The following is an 18,956-nucleotide window of genomic DNA, read 5'->3' as shown; positions in this document are numbered from 1 at the left end:
CTAACGTTGTTATGATTTTAATTTTGTCTTATGCTGTATAATTACTGGTGCTAACCTCTTATGTAATTCACATGTGTAATTGCTGGCATTGTTTGTATGGCCTATGGCAGGGGTAGGGAACCTTTAACACTCAAAGAGCCATTTGGACCCGTTTTCCACGGGAAAAGAAAACACTTGGAGCCGCAAATAATTTTTGACATTTAAAATATGTCTCAGAACTCCGCTCATTTTGAGAAGCACATGGATGCGCCGGCCCTGCTGCCTGCAGGGCGGGCAAGGATGAAGCCAGTGGCTCAGCCTCGCCAGCCGCCGGGAAAGCGCCCGCCCCGCTCCAACGGGGCGGGCGAGAGGGGAAGCCCGTGGTGCGGACCAGCCGACCGTGGGCAGTTGGTGCACCCGTCCTGCTGCCTGCAAGGTGGGCCAGGATGGGGCCGCCAGCTCGGCTTGTAGAGCCACAGTGCAAGGGCAGAAGAGCCGCATGCGGCTCTTGAGCCGCAGGTTCCCTACCCCTGGCCTATGGCTAACAAATAAAATGACATGACATGTTTGCAATCCTTACTTTTGAGGGTGGTAGGAACAATAATTTTTAAAAAGTGCAAAAAGAAGACTCTCACCTATTTTCCTCCAAGGCATTTGCATGAATATCAGAATCACAGATCTAATGAATAAAGAGAGGGATAACTTTATCACAAAAAAGCTGTCCATACATACACATTAACGTAAACCACAGATAATTTACCTGAATAAAATTTATTTTTTTTAAAAAATGTAAACCACAGATAACTTTCTTTAACATAAAATGGGCTGGTTGACACATCCTGCTTTTTCTATTCTATATTTATCCCTCGAGAAGACCTGAATAAGCCCCAGAACAATAAACAAAACTAGAGCTGAAAAGGATTTCCTTTATCTAGAGTTTCAATCAACACATTTTCAAACATCAAAAAGCACACGAAATAGAAACAGAGGGGTTTTTTGTTTTTTAAATGAAATCTGCTGTTCATGTATTTCTATGAAGAGCCTGCAGGCCACTGGAAAAAAGAACCATGTTGCTATGGATCTAGAACAAATGACCTCTTCCAATGACATTGTGCCTAACAACATAAGAACATAAGAACTAGCCTGCTGGATCAGACCAGAGTCCATCTAGTCCAGCACTCTGCTACTCGCAGTGGCCCACCAGGTGCCTTTGGGAGCTCACGTGCAGGAGGTGAAAGCAATGGCCTTCTGCTGCTGCTGCTACTCCTGAGCACCTGGACTGTTAAGGCATTTGCAATCTCAGATCAAGGAGGATCAAGATTGGGAGCCAGAGATCGACTTCTCCTCCATAAATCTGTCCAAGCCCTTTTTAAAGCTAACCAGGTGAGTGGCCATCACCACCTCCTGTGGCAGCATATTCCAAACACCAATCACACGTTGCGTGAAGAAGTGTTTCCTTTTATAAGTCCTAATTCTTCCCCCCAGCATTTTCAATGAATGCCCCCTGGTTCAAATGAGTGGATCATGCACCTTAGTTTTCTTGGTGTACCTGTGGATCCTATTCCTTTCTCAGTTGACCTGCATCACAATTAACCCTTTGGGAAGCCTGGGCTACCATCAACTCATGCTCAATTTGCTTGAGAATAACTTACAAAACCCACTATTTGGTGTTCAGTACTGGTGACGCAAACACGCACAAACCTGTGGCAGATGCATGCTAGCAGGACCTGGAGCGGCAGAGCTAGACACACTGTTGCTGTTAGACAACGTGGGGACACCAGCAGCAAGTTGTTCAGCATTATGAGTGGAAACACCACCATCACAGTATGCCTGTCACAAAACATACCACAAGGATTACAAGCGCCATGCAGGTGAGAGAGAGACAACCAAGCACATGCGCACAAAAGAATTTCTGCAAGCATTTGGCAACCTTAAATGTACGTGGAACGTGCCAGTGCTCTCTCCTGAACAAAGTGATACCCATCAAGTTTTTAGAATTACATAATCTTCCAATGTTTTGTGGGGGCTTCCTGCAAACGTTAATACTTCCACTCTGTCTGCTTTGGCATTATGCATGGACTAGATTTTCTTTGAGGACAATGACCAGGCTAAAGCAGGATAGTGCTGTACTGACTGTTTACGTTTACAAAGTGCACTTGTCCATGAAAAAGAGCAATCTGGGAGGAATGGAAGAAAATGAGTTAGTGGCTAAACAAGTGGAGTTAGGTGGAAGAAAAACATCTCTCCTAAGGTGTTGCACATAACGTTTAGGGCAAGAAAACCAGGAACTAGCACCAAAAATATATATTCGCCTTGAAGGGAAAGAGAGATTGCCTGTTCAGTCTCACTGAACTGGTACCTGCTAACCCCAAGTATGATTTTTATTTAAATAACATAAGATCAAAAGGCTGAAAAGGAGCAGACTGTACTCAGTCCTAGAAAGGTCATGGAAGAAGTTCTATGCTTCTGAAGCCTAAAAAAATGAATGGTCCCTTCTCCAGTCTGGGCTGTTGTTATGCCCCCACTGTGTGATTACAATTGTTATTCCTTAACACATGTTTAAATGCTGCTAGAATGACTGGCACCCTTATCCCAAAATAATAGGCACTTTCAATCTTCATTCTAATATACTGCCTCAGCGTATGGGAGAGAAAGCATGTCAGTTTATAAAAAGATGCACGTGGTGACAACCTGTGGACAATCCTGATCAATAATGCAACAGACTAGCCCAAGTGATAAAAGCAAAGTCACAAACAAAAATATCTCAGATCTGTGGCATGCAACAGGCCTCAAGCAAAAAGAAGACAATTTTGTTTCTAATGTGAAAGTTCTGATACCCCAGCTTGTCTTGGACACATCATAATTTACAAGTTGTGCCCTCAAAGATTGGTGAGTTTCTGCCCAGACTAAACCCAGCCCCAGGGGAAGAGTTGGTACTGACTGCCCCACTTACATTAGAACGCACTAGCACAAGAACTAGCTCAGCGGCCTGCATTAATCTTTTCCACAACAGCAGTATCAAACAAACATCCCAGGTCAGTGTCTTAATCAGGCATTCTATCAACAAGAAAGAGCAAAAACTCTGCATCTTGCTTGCTGCAGGTTCGAAGGCACTTTCAATCCACTTTGCAGCTGGATTTTAATGTGCGAAATTGCAAAATCCACTTGCAAACAATTGTGAAAGTGGATTGAAAGTACATTATTCTGCATGTGCGAAAGTGCCCCGAGTGAAAACAGTAGCATCCTAACAGAACTTTTGTATCAAAGTCATCTCAGACAATATCACTTATAGTTTTAGTGTGCACAATGTTTCACCGTTATCTTATTTTTCCTCCCCTTGTATTACATAGATTAATGTTGTTCCCATTTGGGCAGGACAGCAAAGCTACCAAGTACACACTTGACAAAATGAAAACTTGGACATGGGTTCAAGCACCCCATCCACTGTATCTCATCATCTAAATAACAGATACCAGCCTGTCATCCTACGGCAGCACACCGCCAAAGTTAGCCTGAAGCATCAGTTCTATCAACATGTTTAGTATCCTGAGGTCAAATGTCTTCACTGGGCAAACAAAAATTCACGCCTTATACCAAGGACCAACTCTTTCCTTGTTTATTGTTACCGGACAAAGACCAACTCTTTCCTTGTTTACTGTCCTGAAGACAAAGATCAATACACTCTTCTTCTTCCCCAGAACACAGATCTAGGTTATTTTAATGTTACTGCTGAAAGCACTGAAGCTTAGGCTCATTCCGCACTTGCAGAATAATGCACTTTCAAACTGCTTTCAGTGCTCTTTAAAGCTGTGCGGAATAGCAAAATCCACTTGCAAACAGTTGTGAAAGTGGTTTGAAAACGCATTATTTTGCGTGTGCGGAAGGGGCCTTAGTGACTCTCATGGTTAAGCTGGGACTAGACTTCGATATCTCAGGATCAAACCTTCAAAGGCCTTTGGAAATATCATTCTTGAGATGGCAGACACACATTTTCTGACAGGCTGGCCAACTTCATAGGACAGCGGTGGCAAACCTTTGGCACTCCAGATGTTAAGGACTACAATTCCCATCAGCCCCTGCCAGCATGGCCAATTGGCCATGCTGGCAGGAAAAAAATATGGTTGCTTATCTGGAGATTATAAATTCGCCGATCATAGAGATGCTGGGCAGAGAACTTTCTTATGCTTGGTGTTTGAACTGGTTCCCATCAGAACAACATGAGATTAATGTAGTGTCAAAGGCTTTCATAGCTAGATTCAACTGGTTGTTGTGGGTTTTCCGAGTTGTGTGGCCGTGGTCTTGTAGATCTTGCTCCTAATGTTTCGCCTGCATCTGTGGCTGGCATCTTCAGAGGTGTATCACAGAGAGAAGTCTGTTACAGTGTGTAACAGATTTTCCCTCTAATGATACACCTGAAATACCAACCGTCTGAGTGTCGCTGTGAACTTCTCTGTGATACACCTCTAAAGATGCCAGCCACAGATGCAGGCGAAATGTTAGGAACACGATCTACCAGACCTCAGCCACATGGTCTGGAATACCCACAACAACCAACACGAGATTACATTTCATCTATAACAGGCTCAAAAGGAATAACCAGAGCGAATTATCGACCACAACACAGATTCTACTTTTTTGTTCCTGCAACCATTACAGTTCGGTTGGCCATCAAATACAAATGGAATAGAAGCTCCTAGTTTAAATGGCTCCCACAAATGTAAAATTACCTTTTGTGGATACTAAAAATAAACCTTTATTTCTGGGTTCCTATTAACACTAGTATTTTGTATGAAACAAATGGAATCTGGACTAGTGACATCAACTCAAAATATGTGCCTATTTCTCCTAACGCATATACACGTCAGAAGTCCTTGAAAATACAAGGAATATGAAGACAACCAGAACCTATAAACACTCAAAGTAATTCTAACTTCCTGCTTAGACATATTTGAATATACATATTATTTCACTTGTGCAAGTTCCATCACCTGTCAGAACATGAGCCGGCATGAATAACCATCTAGCTCATCCACCAGGCCAAAAGTTTTATTAGAGATGAGTAAGGACTCGCCCTTTGTGGTGAAATGCTTCCCAAAAAATCACTTACATGGAGAAAAGACTATCACAAGCACAGAAGTCATATTCGGCCTGTAGTCTACAGGAAATAATGCCTTTAGTTACTATCTACCTCGAAACAGGAAAAGATGGGGGCAGCTCTCTATACCCAATCCCCTCAGAGATGCCTGAAATTACTGCCAAGCAACTGCTCTAAGCAAAGCTATCTTTAAAAACTGAAAGGCACTTCCCTTCTTCATACTTGAAACCTGAACCAAGTCAAGGAAAACAAACAGAAGAGCAAGAAGAAAAAAAAAACCAGGTTAAAAATAGGTCTCTGTTAATGATAGAAACAACAGTCACATAGCTGAAACAAACATCCCAAAATGAGCTTCTATTCCACCCACCCACCCACTGTTTTATTTTTTAAGAAATCCCTCATTGTTAAGCAGGATCTGACGCATGCAGTACAGACAGCAAAACAGCCGGACAGATTCTGAATGCTGCCTCACCTTCCTCTTGTCCAATGAAGGTATGGCTACCCCATTGGAGCGGTTAAAGTCTGACACCAGCACCTTCAGAATGTTCTGAATCTAAAGGAGGGGAAAGAAAAGGGGGGAGAGAAACAGCTGAGAAAAGGGACAGAAGGAGAGCAATGATCCAATGGGACTCCTGAAACCAGAGGAACAAGAAAAAGGATACTGGCTAAGATCCTAAGAACATCTAGATCAGGGGTGGCCAACCTATGGCCCTCCAGATGTTCATGAACTACAATTCCCATCAGCCCCTGCCAGCATGGCCAATTGGCCATGCTGGCAGGCAAATGAGAGTATAGTCCATGAGCTGTTGGGCATATGGTGGCCCTCGGCCTAGATAGGCTGTTAGTTCTGAAATTAATGGAATTTACGTGCAAGTAATCTGCTTAGGGTCAGGAAGCAACATTCACCCCAAAGGCAAATCCCAAAACGTCCCCAGTTTGCCCAGAATACAGCTATAAAATAAAAAGTCTTTTTCTGCAGTCCACCTGACCTTATTTGTCCTACCAATGCACAAGGGAGAAACATATCACCATGTTCAATTTCTTACAACTTTCAACTTTTACCTCCGAGGAGAACCAGAAGAACAGAGAAGACAGAAAGCCACTCACGTTTTCAGGAGACTCCCTGCCGTCGTTAGTTGGAGTCTCCGGTCTACTTCCATCTTTACTTTTACGTTTCTTCTTGGCTCCAGCAGTTAATCCAGGACTATTCTTCTGCTGATATTCTTTCAGCTGAGAAATGGAAGAAAAACTTGAAATGCAACTAGGTAAACCTTCCACACCCCAAACTAAGAACTATAATAAGTTGCATTTTGTGTTCTAGTATAAGATGATTAGGAAAAAGGACCAAGAATGCTGGCTGGACTTTACTGGTGGTGGTATATTTTCCAGAATAATTACTAGCTAAATGCATACAGTCACAATACACAAAACTTACTGGAGTGTTTAAGCCTTGTTTTGTATCTGGTAACACTTCAAGATTTTAGGATGGGATCCCCATCATGACGCCCGTGGGCGCCAAGGTGCTCACCAACTCTTTTCCTGACATTTTGTAGTTTGTTCTACCTGCAGCAGCAGCCATTTTTGTGAACATGCCCACCACATCTTGTCAGGATTCCACAGGTTCCCTCAGGCTCAAAAAGGTTAGCGGGTCCTGTTTTAGACAACATTTTGGGTTCAGCTTGACTGATCTTGAAACCCTAACTGCAACAAAAGATGTAGATGCGCAAGGCAAAATGTAATGCCTACTACAGGTCAACAGTACTATTCAGACCACACACAGAGGTTGGTAGAGACTTTCAGCAAGTTTAATATTGTAAGTTCAGAAGTTGCAAAACCACCAGGTATAGATTCTGCGAACATCTGCAGTGCCTCTGAAACCAACTAAGTACTTATAAAAAAACTAGTGTTTAGGGTAACGTAGCCATAAGATATAGGATATAGGAAGGACAATTTGCTAAAGCTCCATTTTCAAATCACTTCTGTTGTATTGCATCTGGAGGAATAGAGTTTTGTCACCAATGGTCCAATACAGATTTCAGGATTATGACAATCTGGATCAAATGTCAGCTTCCTGTTGAGTCCTGGGTATCCTTCTTGCTAGCAGATTCAGACCCAGAAATAACCCAGACTGTTGCCATTTTTAAACAATAGTGGCTTCCCTAAAGAACTAGCAAGATGAGTTTTAAGTATTGCAATATTTTCCCTGTCATGTGTTTGGTTTAATTCTGCTGTACTCAAGACCTTTGCTAGAAGGAGCTTGCTAATAAAAGGAATGTACAAATATTACAGCATCAAAATAGAAAGATGAAAATGTTAGATAAAATAAATGTCCATAATTAGGATTCTAAAAACTAAAAACATTCTAAGAGCTACACAAAGGTGACAGAAGCTAATAAGCAGAGTGGGACTGCTTCTCCCCAACCCCACAAGTCCAAATCCACTCCAGATTTATGTGGTCAAAACAGAAGTTCTGATTGCCTGGCCAGTCACCGATAAACTGGAGATTATTGTTTCAGTCTCTCAGTACGTGTATTAAACAAACTAACACAAAACTACTTCGTGTTAAACATTCTTCTCATTTGTGTTCCATAATCACACTGATAACCTAGGATAAAACTACTGCATCACCGAAAGAAAGAAAAAGATCTACTGCCATTCATTTAAGAATGACATTATTTTCTTCACAATGCAATGAAGTAAAACCCGAACAGAAGACTAAACCAATCTCCACAGGAGTATTTTGCCAGAGGATTGTTTACATATTTTCCTTTGTTATTTCATTTCACAAATCATGTAAAAGTGCAACGTGTTTTAAACACTATACCAATAGAAAAGTAGTTGACAATAAAGTACTGGCTTTAATGTTCCATCATGGGGTGGGGTCCATACAAATGCCTACTACAACTTTGCTACACCAAGGCACTCCTCAAGGTACTACTTTGCTACACCAAGGCACTCCTCAAGGTACTACTTTGCTACACCAAGGCACTTGGTGCCTCAAAACCAACTTTTGTGATTATGTCTTCAAAATTCTAGGCCCCAAATATACTGTACCTTCTGCTAGTAAGTGACCTATATCAACTTTCCTACAGATTTATTATTTCCTAACTTTTACTGCCATCATGAAAACTTCAACATCTTTTGACCCACAAACCTAAAGGCAGTCCATTAGCAATCATTTCTGACAATACATCAAGGCCATGATAATCCTCTGTTTTTTGTCATTTGCCTTGGACTGAAAAGGAGGGTTTTCAGAGATGTGCAATGCTATAATACATAGTGAAAAGTGCTGGGCCTCAATCACTATTGCAGCTAACAAATTATAAAATCCACAATACAAATAAAGAAATAACTGTCAGCAATTAAAAGCACCAACACAGAAATGCAAAATACTGAGGAACAAAACCACCAGCTACAGAGCAAAGTCCTATACCTTCAAAAGCCCTCTGAAATGTAACCAGATGTTCTGAACATCTTTTATTTGCCGTCAAGTCATAGCTGACTTACGAGGGTTGTTATGGCAAATAGGTAGAAATGGAAGCTTACGCCATTGCTGCTCCACCTCATCTAGTAGTGTGGAGGTCTCGTTCAAATATTTGCTTTCGGGTGGAGCTGAGCATATGTGACCCGGTAATGTTGCCCACAAAGTTTCCGTAGTAAATTGGGAATTGGAACCTGGGTTTCCCAGATCCTAGATTGACACCTTAGCCACTATACCACGCTGAGTCTCTCTGGGCATCTAGAAACTGTTTAAAAAGGACAATTGTGAACCTTCTGGAGAAGGTAGTTTCACAGACTCAGCGATACTAACAAGAAGGCCCTAGGGCCTAGCCACATCTCAGAACATGGAGCAGAACATATGACAAAGATCTTGAAATACAGGCAGTTTCATATGGGAGAAAGTGAACTCACTGCTGTTTGAAAAGCATTCAGTGCCAGGACTACGCCACCTCTGCCCAAAGTGTATATATGAACTCCGCTGAGTCCTAAGGATTAGATATCATGCATATACACAACATATAAAATGCAGAACTTGTCCTACGACTGTTAAAGCTGTGGGACAACCTGTATTTCCCTAGAGTTGGGGTCTGCAACCTGTGGCTCTGGAGCCGCATGTGGCTCTTTCAGCCTTATACTGCAGCTCCGCATGGCCTGGAGGTTGGAGGGTAGCGTGGGCGTGTCCCTCCAGAGCAGTGCTGGAGGGAAAGGTGAGTGGAGGGGCCGAATCGGAAGTGGCTCCATGCGGAGCCGCCTCTCTGGCTCAGTAGATCTTTGGGGCTGTGGAAAACAGGTCCAAAAGGTTCTTTGGGTGGTAAAGGTTGCCGACCCCTGCCCTAGAGCCTAATTCAAACTGAGTTGATTCACCAGCATTCCTGACCCCCAATATAGAACTCCCACATTTTGTTGTGTTTGACTTTGACTCCCTGCAGTAAATCTATCTAGACTATCATTTTTCAGCAAACCCACAAACATACTGAACGTGAGCAGTTTCACTGAAAGCATCAACATCAAAGCCAACAAAACCAGCACTTCAGGTTCTTCTGATCTAAATCCCAGGAGAACCGGAAACATCAGACATCCAGATCTCTATACATACAGTGAGGTTGGCTACTCAATCCTCTATGCGTTCTACTTGGAAGTAATTCCTTCTGTACTTAACAGAGTACACTCCTAACCAGTTGTCCATGGAATTCAATCCTGATTTGCCAGGTGTAAGTCATAAATTCTGCTCTAAGTTATAACTGACCCATAGGTATATTTTAACAAAGCTTCTCAACTTTGATAGAATAATTAGAAACTCAAGTTTGACTGTTCAGGGTTAAAATGGAATCTGTGGTCTAAACCTGGCATTTATTTCCGCACAAACCTGTAGCCAAGCTACTGGACAAACTATTTTGCTTCCTTTGACACTTTGAACTTTGTACTACACTTGCTTTTAGTAACTTTTCAATATTCTGTAGGCTTGTCTGGATAATTTGCATACAATTTATAATATGCTTTTAAACAAATAATCAGTGCTAAGGTGCAGCATTCAAATTTCATCAGACTATGAGATGAAATTGCATTTAGGTCTAATTCCAAATCTCAACAAACTCTGACAGGCTCTGGGAACACCTCCTGTGCTACCAATTTATAACCCTACAGCAGGGTCCTCAACCTTTTCCAGTCTGTGGGCACAGTTGGAATTATGACATGGCATGGAGGGTACAGCAACAAAATGGCTGTCACAAGAAGAGAAGCTAGCCACAAAATTATTGCCACAGCTTAACTTCAGTTACACAAAGGAGCTTCTTGCGCTATAGTGAAGGCTGCTGCTAAAGCAGGGTTTAGAAAAAATCAGCACACCCAATCCAATCTCCAACTGTCAATCAGAAGTGTTGTTGAGCAAAACCTGTCTGGCCCCACCCACTTCCTAAAAAACACTTGGCAGTTGTCTGGTACCCACAAGCACAGTAGCACCCAGTCACCACACTGGGGGCCCCAGCCCTACACTATCCTCTGTTGCAACCCCTATGGTAGGCAAGCCTCTACTTCCAGAAAAATCTGAGAAACTATTTCTAAAATAGCCTTCTGTTAGAATGTAGGGTGCCTCTTTCATTCAATAAATGAATGATAAATAAAAGGAAATATCAACAAGGATTATGCCTTCACCACACCTGACTCCTACAAAGATTTGGCCTCTTGAGACTGGAATGTGTGATAGTCTTTATTTACTACTGAATGGGGGACAGACAACTTAGATACAACTACAGCAAGACTACACCTTTGCTTTTCGGTTATCTGAGGCAGAATTCCTCTGACGCCAATGCGGTCCTCCTGGGACGCACAACAGCTGACCAGCGTATGGCACACAGCAACTGCTCTTGTGGCAACGGAGAGTCAAATGCCTGTAAATATTCATTCTACAGCAGCCTTGTGGGCATAAAGACTAATCTTGGAGATATCACTGCCTCATTTTTGCCACAGGCAGATTTTCAATGACAAATTTCAAAAGCCATCTACGGCAGCGGGGTTATAACACATCCAAGATGGCACTGCAAGTTCATGTGACCACTCTAGGAAGCTTTGCACAACCAGCGTGCAAGTACAGTGGCATTTGGGGAGTTGTCACCATCCACCTCTTTCAAATCAAAGTCAAAGAGACAGGGCATACAAGTGGCAGCTGCTGGACTTTGCCTGAGAACATTCCTCTGCTAAAATATGCGAGGCTACACTAAGGCTGCGTTCAGCACGTAAGGCCAAAAAAGCAATTGGTGTGGCTTGATTGTGAAAACAGTATAAACCCTTTTACACCATTTTAAACCCTTTTAAACCATTTTCATACCGTTTTCACACTGCTGTTTTTGGCCCATGTGGAATCAGCCTAAGTTTTATTTGAATACTGGCACTTCTTACAGGACCCAATGCATGTGCACAGACTCCTCCAAACTCCAACACAAATGAGGTGCAAAGCTTGGGAAGCCATCCTTTAGCCCTCCAGTGCTTTGGACTGTGCCATACCTAGAATCCATAAACTGGCCAGCAAGTGCACAGGGGAAGTGTGTAGCTCAGCAAATCTCCAACAACCCAGACAGAGGAATCAGAAGATGGATTGTGACGTTTAAGTCAACCTCCTGGTTCCTTAAAAAGCATTTGGTGTTTGTGTTTGCTACACATAACATTTAAAAAGTATAAAAAAAAAATAACTTCCTGAAACCGCTCAACAAAACTTAACAACAACAACAACAAAAAAGGGAATGGGGTGCTGGGAATGGCAACAGAAATAAACCCTCTTCCACACATTCGAAATTTGCATCAAATGCATTTAGCAATAAAGAGTCCATTATCTCTTCCCTGCCCCCCCCCCCTTCACAGTGGTAGGGAAGATATCAGGCATTTAAAAGCACGTGCCTAGGATAGTTCATAGACCCGTGGAGGCGAACCTATGGCGCTCCAGATGTTCATGGACTACAATTCCCATCAGCCCCTGCCAGCACGCCCAATTAGCCATGCTGGCAGGGGCTGATGGGAATTGTAGTCCATGACCATCTGGAGCGCCATAGGTTCGCCACCACTGTCATAGACAGAAGTCTGCCTTTTCTCCCCACTAAATCTTCATGAAGGGAGTCTCTCAAGGTTGGCGTTGGGGAGGGGGGGGGGCTCTCCCACCACATGTGGGTGGGGTGGAGAGGGAACACAATCCTTTCAGTTCCCAGCAATTGAAGAGATGCAATTGTGGTATTTAACAAGGGAACCTCCACCAAGCCTATATGTGTGTGTGTGTGTGGGGGGGGGGGTTCCTGTTCCAAGTATGGAATACCTGGAAGTATTCCATTCCAGGTATTGGCTTCAAGGCATTAAACCTAAATTTAAAAGGTTCCAGCAGACACAAAAGGGCGCATTTAGCCTGTTTAGGAAGGGGGTGGGGGGGGTGGGGAGCCCCATAGCCCCCACAGCCATACAGGGATGCGCTTCCAAGCAAGAAACAAAGGTCTCCCCACACCCCCAGCCTTATATGGGGCATAGAGCAGAATCATCATTCAAGGGGTTTGCTGGGGATATTTAAACCCACAGCGCGGAAGAGGTTTTCCTGCTTCCCTCATTGGGTGCATTCAATGGGGGCATTTTGCAACCCCCTCGCTGGGTGCATATAAGGGGGGGGGGGCCACTCAAGGGCTGCCAGGGGGCGACCCCACTCCACCCCCCGCCCCTTGCAAGGAGCAACCGGGCCTGCCCACCACAAGCCTAGGCCCGGGCGCCGGGGGCGTGCCGAGGCCCGGGGGGGGGGGTGTCCCTCCCAGGAGGGCGCGGAGACCCGCCGCTGCCGGGCCTGAGGGAAGCCGCCCCGCCCCGCCTGGCCGCTGCCCGCTCACCTTCTTCTTGGCCGCCGCCAGCTTGCTCTGCCTGCTCCCGTCCGCCATGTCCGAGCCGGGCCCGGGCCACGTCAGCCCGGCGGGGGAGGGAAAGGGGCGGGCGGGAAGGAGGAGACAAGCGGGCCGGAGGGGCCGCGAACTGCGCACGCGCCGCGATGGCGGCCTCGAGGGGCGGGGCGGGGCGGGGCGGGGCGGGGAAATGACAGGCCTGCGTGGGGGTCTTTTCCCGCCTTTTCGTAGCCGCCCTTTTCCTCCTCAGTCCCGCCCCGTCAGGAAAAAAACCCCTTTGAAATATTATTATTATTATTATTATTATTATTATTATTATTATTATTATTATAGTGGAGGAGGGGACATTAGATTTGGGGGTTTCTTTCCTTCCTGTATATATGTAAAATAAATACATTTTTCTAAGAAAAAAAATCCCTTTTAAAATGTGTGTGTTTCTTTCTTTTTTTACTATTACTACTATAGTGAGGCAGGGGTGATTAGATCTGGGGGTTTCTTTCCTTCCTTCCTGTATGTTGTTTATATGTGTATGTGTGTAAAATAAATACATTTTTCTAAGAAAAAAATCCCTTTTAAAATGTGTGTTTTTCTTTCTTTTCTTTTTACTATTATTACTATAGAAGAAGAAGAGAAGAAGAGTTTGGATTTATATCCCCCCCCTTTCTCTCCTGCAGGAGACTCAAAGGGGCTGACAATCTCCTTGCCCTTCCCCCTTCACAACAAACACCCTGTGAGGTAGGTGGGGCTGAGAGAGCTCCGAGAAGCTGTGACTAGCCCAAGGTCCCCCAGCTGGCGTGTGTGGGAGTGTACAGGCTAATCTGAATTCCCCAGATAAGCCTCCACAGCTCAGGCGGCAGAGCTGGGAATCAAACCCGGTTCCTCCAGATTAGATACATGAGCTCTTAACCTCCTACGCCACTGCTGCTCCTATTTAACCCCTTTTAAAATGTGTGTTTTTCGTTCTTTTTTTACTATTACTACTATAGTGAGGCAGGGGTGATTAGATTTGAGGGTTTCTTTCTTTCCTTCCTGTATGTTGTATATATGTGTGTAAAATAAATACATTTTTCTAAGAAAAAAATCCCTTTTAAAATGTGTGTTTTTCTTTCTTTTTTACTATTATTATTATAGTGGGGCAGGAGTGATTAGATTTGGGGGTTTCCTTCCTTCCTTCCTGTATGTTGTTTATAAGCCATTGGTGAGCACGCTTGGGGTTCAGTCAGTCAACCAATTTCAAATCAATCTAGCAGTAGCTCACCTTGAATGCTGTGACTACTTCTGGACACCACAATTCAAGAAGGATGTTGACTAACTGGAAGGTGTCCAGAGGAGGGCGACCAAAATGGTAAAAGGTCTGGATTCCATGTCCTATGAGGAGCAGCTTAGGGAGCTATGTTTAGTCTGAAGAAGAGAAGATTAAGGGGGTGACATGATAGCCATGTTTAAATATTTAAAGGGATGTCTTGTTGAAGAGGGAGCAAGCTTGGATTCTGCTGCTCCAGGCCCCTTCCGCACACGCAAAATAATGCGTTTTCAAACCACTTTCACAACTGTTTGCAAGTGGATTTTGCCAATCCACACAGCTTCAAAGAGCACTGAAAGCAGTTTGAAAGTGCATTATTCTGCATGTGCGGAACGAGCCTAGGACAAGGAGTAATGGATTCAAGAAAAAGGAAAAGAGATTCCATCTAAATATGAGGAAGAACTTCCAGACAATAAGGGCTGCCCAACAGTGGAATATACTGCCTCAAAGAGTTGGTGGTTTTTAAACAGAGGCTGGATGGCCATCTGTTACAGGTGCTTTGATGGTGTGTTCCTGCATGGCATATTCTTGCACTGCATATTTTACAGCCATAGAAATTTAATAAAATAAATACATACATACATACATACATAACATAACCAGTGTTTCTTTTGGAAAAGGCATAAGGCACTTGGATAGGTGCAAAACACTGTCTGTTTCTTCCTGATCATAGTTTATTGACTTTACTAAGAATTTTTACTTAGAAGTCAGTCTCCGTTCATAAACCTGATTAGGATTCTAAATCGACTTGCTTAGGGTGGCATTGTTAGAGTGTAGCCACAGTTGAGTAGATGGAATTAATCTTTCTGTCAGGGAAAAGTCTCAATTCAATAAGCCTTTATTGGCATATACACGATAATATAAAAAAATACAGTTCCAGTTAAAAGTGAATAATAAAAAACTTCGCGTTTGTCATACATTCAGTTTACAAACTTCTGACAAAAACTTTGCCACTATAAGGCAACAATGAAAATCCTGACAGTTTAAAAGCATAACTACTTTATCTGATTCAGTATAATCAATCATAGAGTCTATAACTTGGGATAACAAACTGGATCGGAGTTCTTGATGTAATAAGCAGTTCAGGAGAATGTGTGGGATGGAATCCAGCTGTCCTATGCTACAGGGACAGAACCTCTTATCGCTTGGAAGACCTTTAAGTCTTCCTCTATGTAGCGGAGATGGCATGATGTAAAATCTAGCCAGCATATAGGCCCTCCTGTGTATGGGATTTGTGAGTGCTGTAATATAATAGGCTGGGTATCCCTGCGTGAAAGGAATTGACATATTCGTTGGTGAACAAGATTTATTTGCCAAGCTCTGCAGTTGTTGATAGTCCATTGCTAACAGCCTCTCTTTAATGAGGGCAAAAGTTTCAGTAAAGGTTAGCATAGGCCCCTTCCGCACACGCAAAATAATGCATTTTCAAACCACTTCCACAACTGTTTGCAAGTGGATTTTGCCATTCCGCACAGCTTCAAAGAGCACTGAAAGCAGTTTGAAAATGCATTATTCGGCATGTGCGGAATGAGCTATATTGAAGGAGTCACTGTCATAACCCAGTTCCCCTATCTTTGCTGTAACTATTGTGCACCATTTTGAATGGTGGAGTTCACAGGGAAAAGTCTCTAAGATGTCCTTGGTGGCAGATCAGCAGGAGACCCAAGTTTCTGATCGCAGCCTGTCAAAAATGCTCATTTCTGCCAGTACTGTCCACATTCTCATCAGACGCTTTGAAGTACTTTCAAGATCTTTTTTTTTCTGATCGGGCATTTGTCCCTCCAAACTATTGTACATTGTTTTCTGGCCAAATAATATTATAAGGGATTTCCACATTCAAACAATTACTAAAAAGTATTCCGTTTTTATCAGGCCAGAGAAGCATTTACTAGCAGCCAGATCTGTTAATGGCGACGAAATTTCTGTGCAGTCACAGCAGCAGGTATTTCAGGTATAGCTAGGCCTTTGAGTCATTATTAAACGTTTGCACACAGAGGTATTAGGAGTGGTATTACAAAGGTAAGCCCAAAAGAACATTTCTTCACTTCCCAGGCTCCACCCCGAAATCTCCAAAATGTTCCCAACCTGGAGTTCGCCATTCTTTGCTCACACTGTTTGCCTAAACTGAAACAGCTAAGAGACCCCCTATTTACACATTGGGAAAATGGCAGGAACAGGTGGCAACACCTAACTTTCCCCATAGGTCATCCAGCAACTTCTCAGGATTGTTAAACGGCAGAAAAATTGGGTCTGTGAGTGCGTGGGAATTAAAATCCTCCTTGTGGTGGCTATGAGGAGTTTATAACATTTGAGTAGGGTTGCCAGCTTCCAGGCTGTGGCTGGAGATCTCCCAGTAGTACGACCAATCTCCGGGTAACAGAGTTCAGTCCACCTGGAGAAAATTGCCACTTAGAAGTAAGCCTCCGTTCATAAACCTGATTAGGGCCCCTTCCGCACATGAAGAATAATGCACTTTCAATCCACTTTCACAATTGTTTAAAAATGGATTCGGCTATTCCGCACAGTAAAATCCAGCTGCAAAGTGCAGTGAAAGTGGATTGAAAGTGCATTATTCTGCATGTGCGGAAGGGGCCTAGGTATCCCCCACTGAAGTCCCTACCCAGACCCTGCTGCCCTCAGGTTTCAACCCCAAAATCTCCAGGAATTTCCCAACCCAGAGTTGGCAACCCTGCATCCGAGGGAGCCTTCACTAAATTCCAGATTAGCAAGGGTTCGTTTTAACAGCCAAAGAGGTAAACGTGTAAACTTGATAGACTGGTTTTGTATTTGCAATTTTTTTTAAAATGAAAATGATAGCGGAGCCAGGAGAGAATCCCGCTCCTGGACTATGTCTGAACTAAAAACGATTGGAAAATTTATTTCTGTCTTGTATTTGTTTAGGTAGGAACTGATTTGTATTAGGTAGAAATAGGATTTGTAAGTTTCCCTGTATTTGTGCTTGTATGGAACCTCCTTGGCCCAGGGCAGAGAGCCATCTCTGCCCCACCCGGACTTATCCCATTCACGTGTAAAGTCCCCTGATGCACACGGACAAAGGGAAACCTCAGCCGAAGTGCCTTGCCCTGCCTAATCTCGTCAGCAGGCACTGGATGAGGGACTCACGTCATTCGCTCTTTGCTTCCTGCCCCCCGGACACCTGGGAAGAAAACCTTTGTGCCTGTCCCCCCAGTCGGACACGTCATCTCGCCTCACGCCACTGCTCTGGCGCAGAGAGGAAAACTTGAGAAGAGGATGCATATCGGACACTGATTGGTTCCTGCATGTTGCAAATGAAGATGATTGGTTGTTTTGAATGGTGGTGGGACATCTGTGCTTTGGTTCTCCGGGCTCCCGACGGGAGAAAGTGTACTGCCAAGGGATTGTAAGGCTGCTAAGGCAGCGCAGTGTTTGTGTGCGGAAAGGGAGGTGCTGACACTTAGGTCAGCATCTCCAATAAATCTCTTTAGAGTATATCCGAGAGCGCTTGTCGAGGGTCTTGCTTGGAGTTCCTGGGCGCTGCCGAGAGCGGAAGGATACTCTAGAGCAGGGGTAAGGGAACCTGCGGCTCTCCAGATGTTCAGGAACTACAATTCCCATCAGCCCCTACCAGCATGGCCAATTGGCCATGCTGACAGAGGCTGATGGGAATTGTAGTTCCTGAACATCTGGAGAGCCGCAGGTTCCCTACCCCTGCTCTAGAGCAAGGAAAGTGTTACCCTGAGCAGCGCGGTAACAAAAAGGCACAATCAGAGATGCAATCTACCACCTTGCGGTCTGAAGTGGTGTGCTCCATTTTACTAGAGAAACTTTCTCATTTCTCATTCCCTGCTCTTGCATGTGTGAGCGTCTGTCCCTGGGCTTCACAATTTAAACTGCAGGTGGGGCTCACGTAATGACGACACACCCTTCTGTACAAAATAATCCCTCCACGCTGAAAATCAGTTATATTTACATTTTGTCTTATTCCATTTGGAATATTTCTATTCCGGTTTTCGGTTTTCAGGAACACTCAAGGTAGCATACAGTAAAAGAAAGAAACATTTAAAGGCATCGAGTATAAATATCGAACATCAGAAAGAAATGCAGCCATCGCTCACTAACGATAAAACAGCAACGCGGTTAAAAACAGCTGAAAAGAAAAATGCCCCAGTTAAGATAAACTTTCAAACAACCTGTATATATAATTTTTAATTCCTGTCAGAAGGTAAGACAGTCTGTTTTTTAAAATAAAAACAACAGTTCATAGGAAAACATCTGAAATACAGGTATGATCTTTCCCTTTTCCCATGACATTTAAAAGCAAAACAGAACTTCTCATACTCAGAATTCCCAATTAATTTTTTCTGGGTCTTCATGGTTCCCCATCCTGTCTTTGCAGAGGGGTTTGGGCTTGGCTTGCTTACTTGAGACATCCATTGATATGTTCGGATTCTGCAGTAAACTTAGTATGGTGCATCAGCAGCTAATGTTTATAGTTTTATGAAATAGTTTTATGCCTAATAAAGGTTTACTGTACTGTACTGTTTATGAAATAGAGACTGTGTGGAATAATGGCGCTCCTAAAGAGGGACGTGGTTGGATTTAAAAAGGATAGCTTTAAATAAGGGCTTGGACAGCTTTAATAAGGGCTTGGACAGATTTATGGAGGAGGTCGATCTATGGCTACCAATCTTGATCATCTTTGATCTGAGATTGCAAATGCCTTAGCAGACCAGGT

The 18,956-nt window shown here is 43.6% G+C and overlaps 1 protein-coding gene across 4 annotated transcripts in view; it reads right to left on the bottom strand.

The window, feature by feature from the left end:
* The window catches only part of GOLGA2 (golgin A2), a 59,972-nt gene extending 46,953 nt beyond the window's left edge, over nucleotides 1–13,019 (bottom strand). Inside the window, exons 1-5 of one of the 4 annotated variants that reach the window (XM_048512760.1) lie at nucleotides 12,928–13,019; nucleotides 6,182–6,304; nucleotides 5,547–5,627; nucleotides 1,681–1,809; nucleotides 615–658 (exon numbers count right to left, since the gene is read on the bottom strand). In XM_048512760.1, the coding sequence (XP_048368717.1) occupies nucleotides 615–658; nucleotides 1,681–1,809; nucleotides 5,547–5,627; nucleotides 6,182–6,304; nucleotides 12,928–12,975 (425 nt within the window). In that variant the 5' untranslated portion in view covers nucleotides 12,976–13,019. The remainder of the gene's footprint in view (nucleotides 1–614; nucleotides 659–1,680; nucleotides 1,810–5,546; nucleotides 5,628–6,181; nucleotides 6,305–12,927) is intronic. The other 3 variants (XM_048512761.1, XM_048512764.1, XM_048512762.1) reach the window with 3 other exon arrangements.
* Between the last annotated feature and the right edge of the window lie 5,937 nt (nucleotides 13,020–18,956).

This window comes from Sphaerodactylus townsendi, linkage group LG12 (genome assembly GCF_021028975.2).
Source record: "Sphaerodactylus townsendi isolate TG3544 linkage group LG12, MPM_Stown_v2.3, whole genome shotgun sequence".
Lineage (NCBI taxonomy): Eukaryota > Metazoa > Chordata > Lepidosauria > Squamata > Sphaerodactylidae > Sphaerodactylus > Sphaerodactylus townsendi.
The sequence above is the reverse complement of the archived record's forward strand: the minus strand, read 5'-3'. Positions and strand labels throughout refer to the sequence as shown.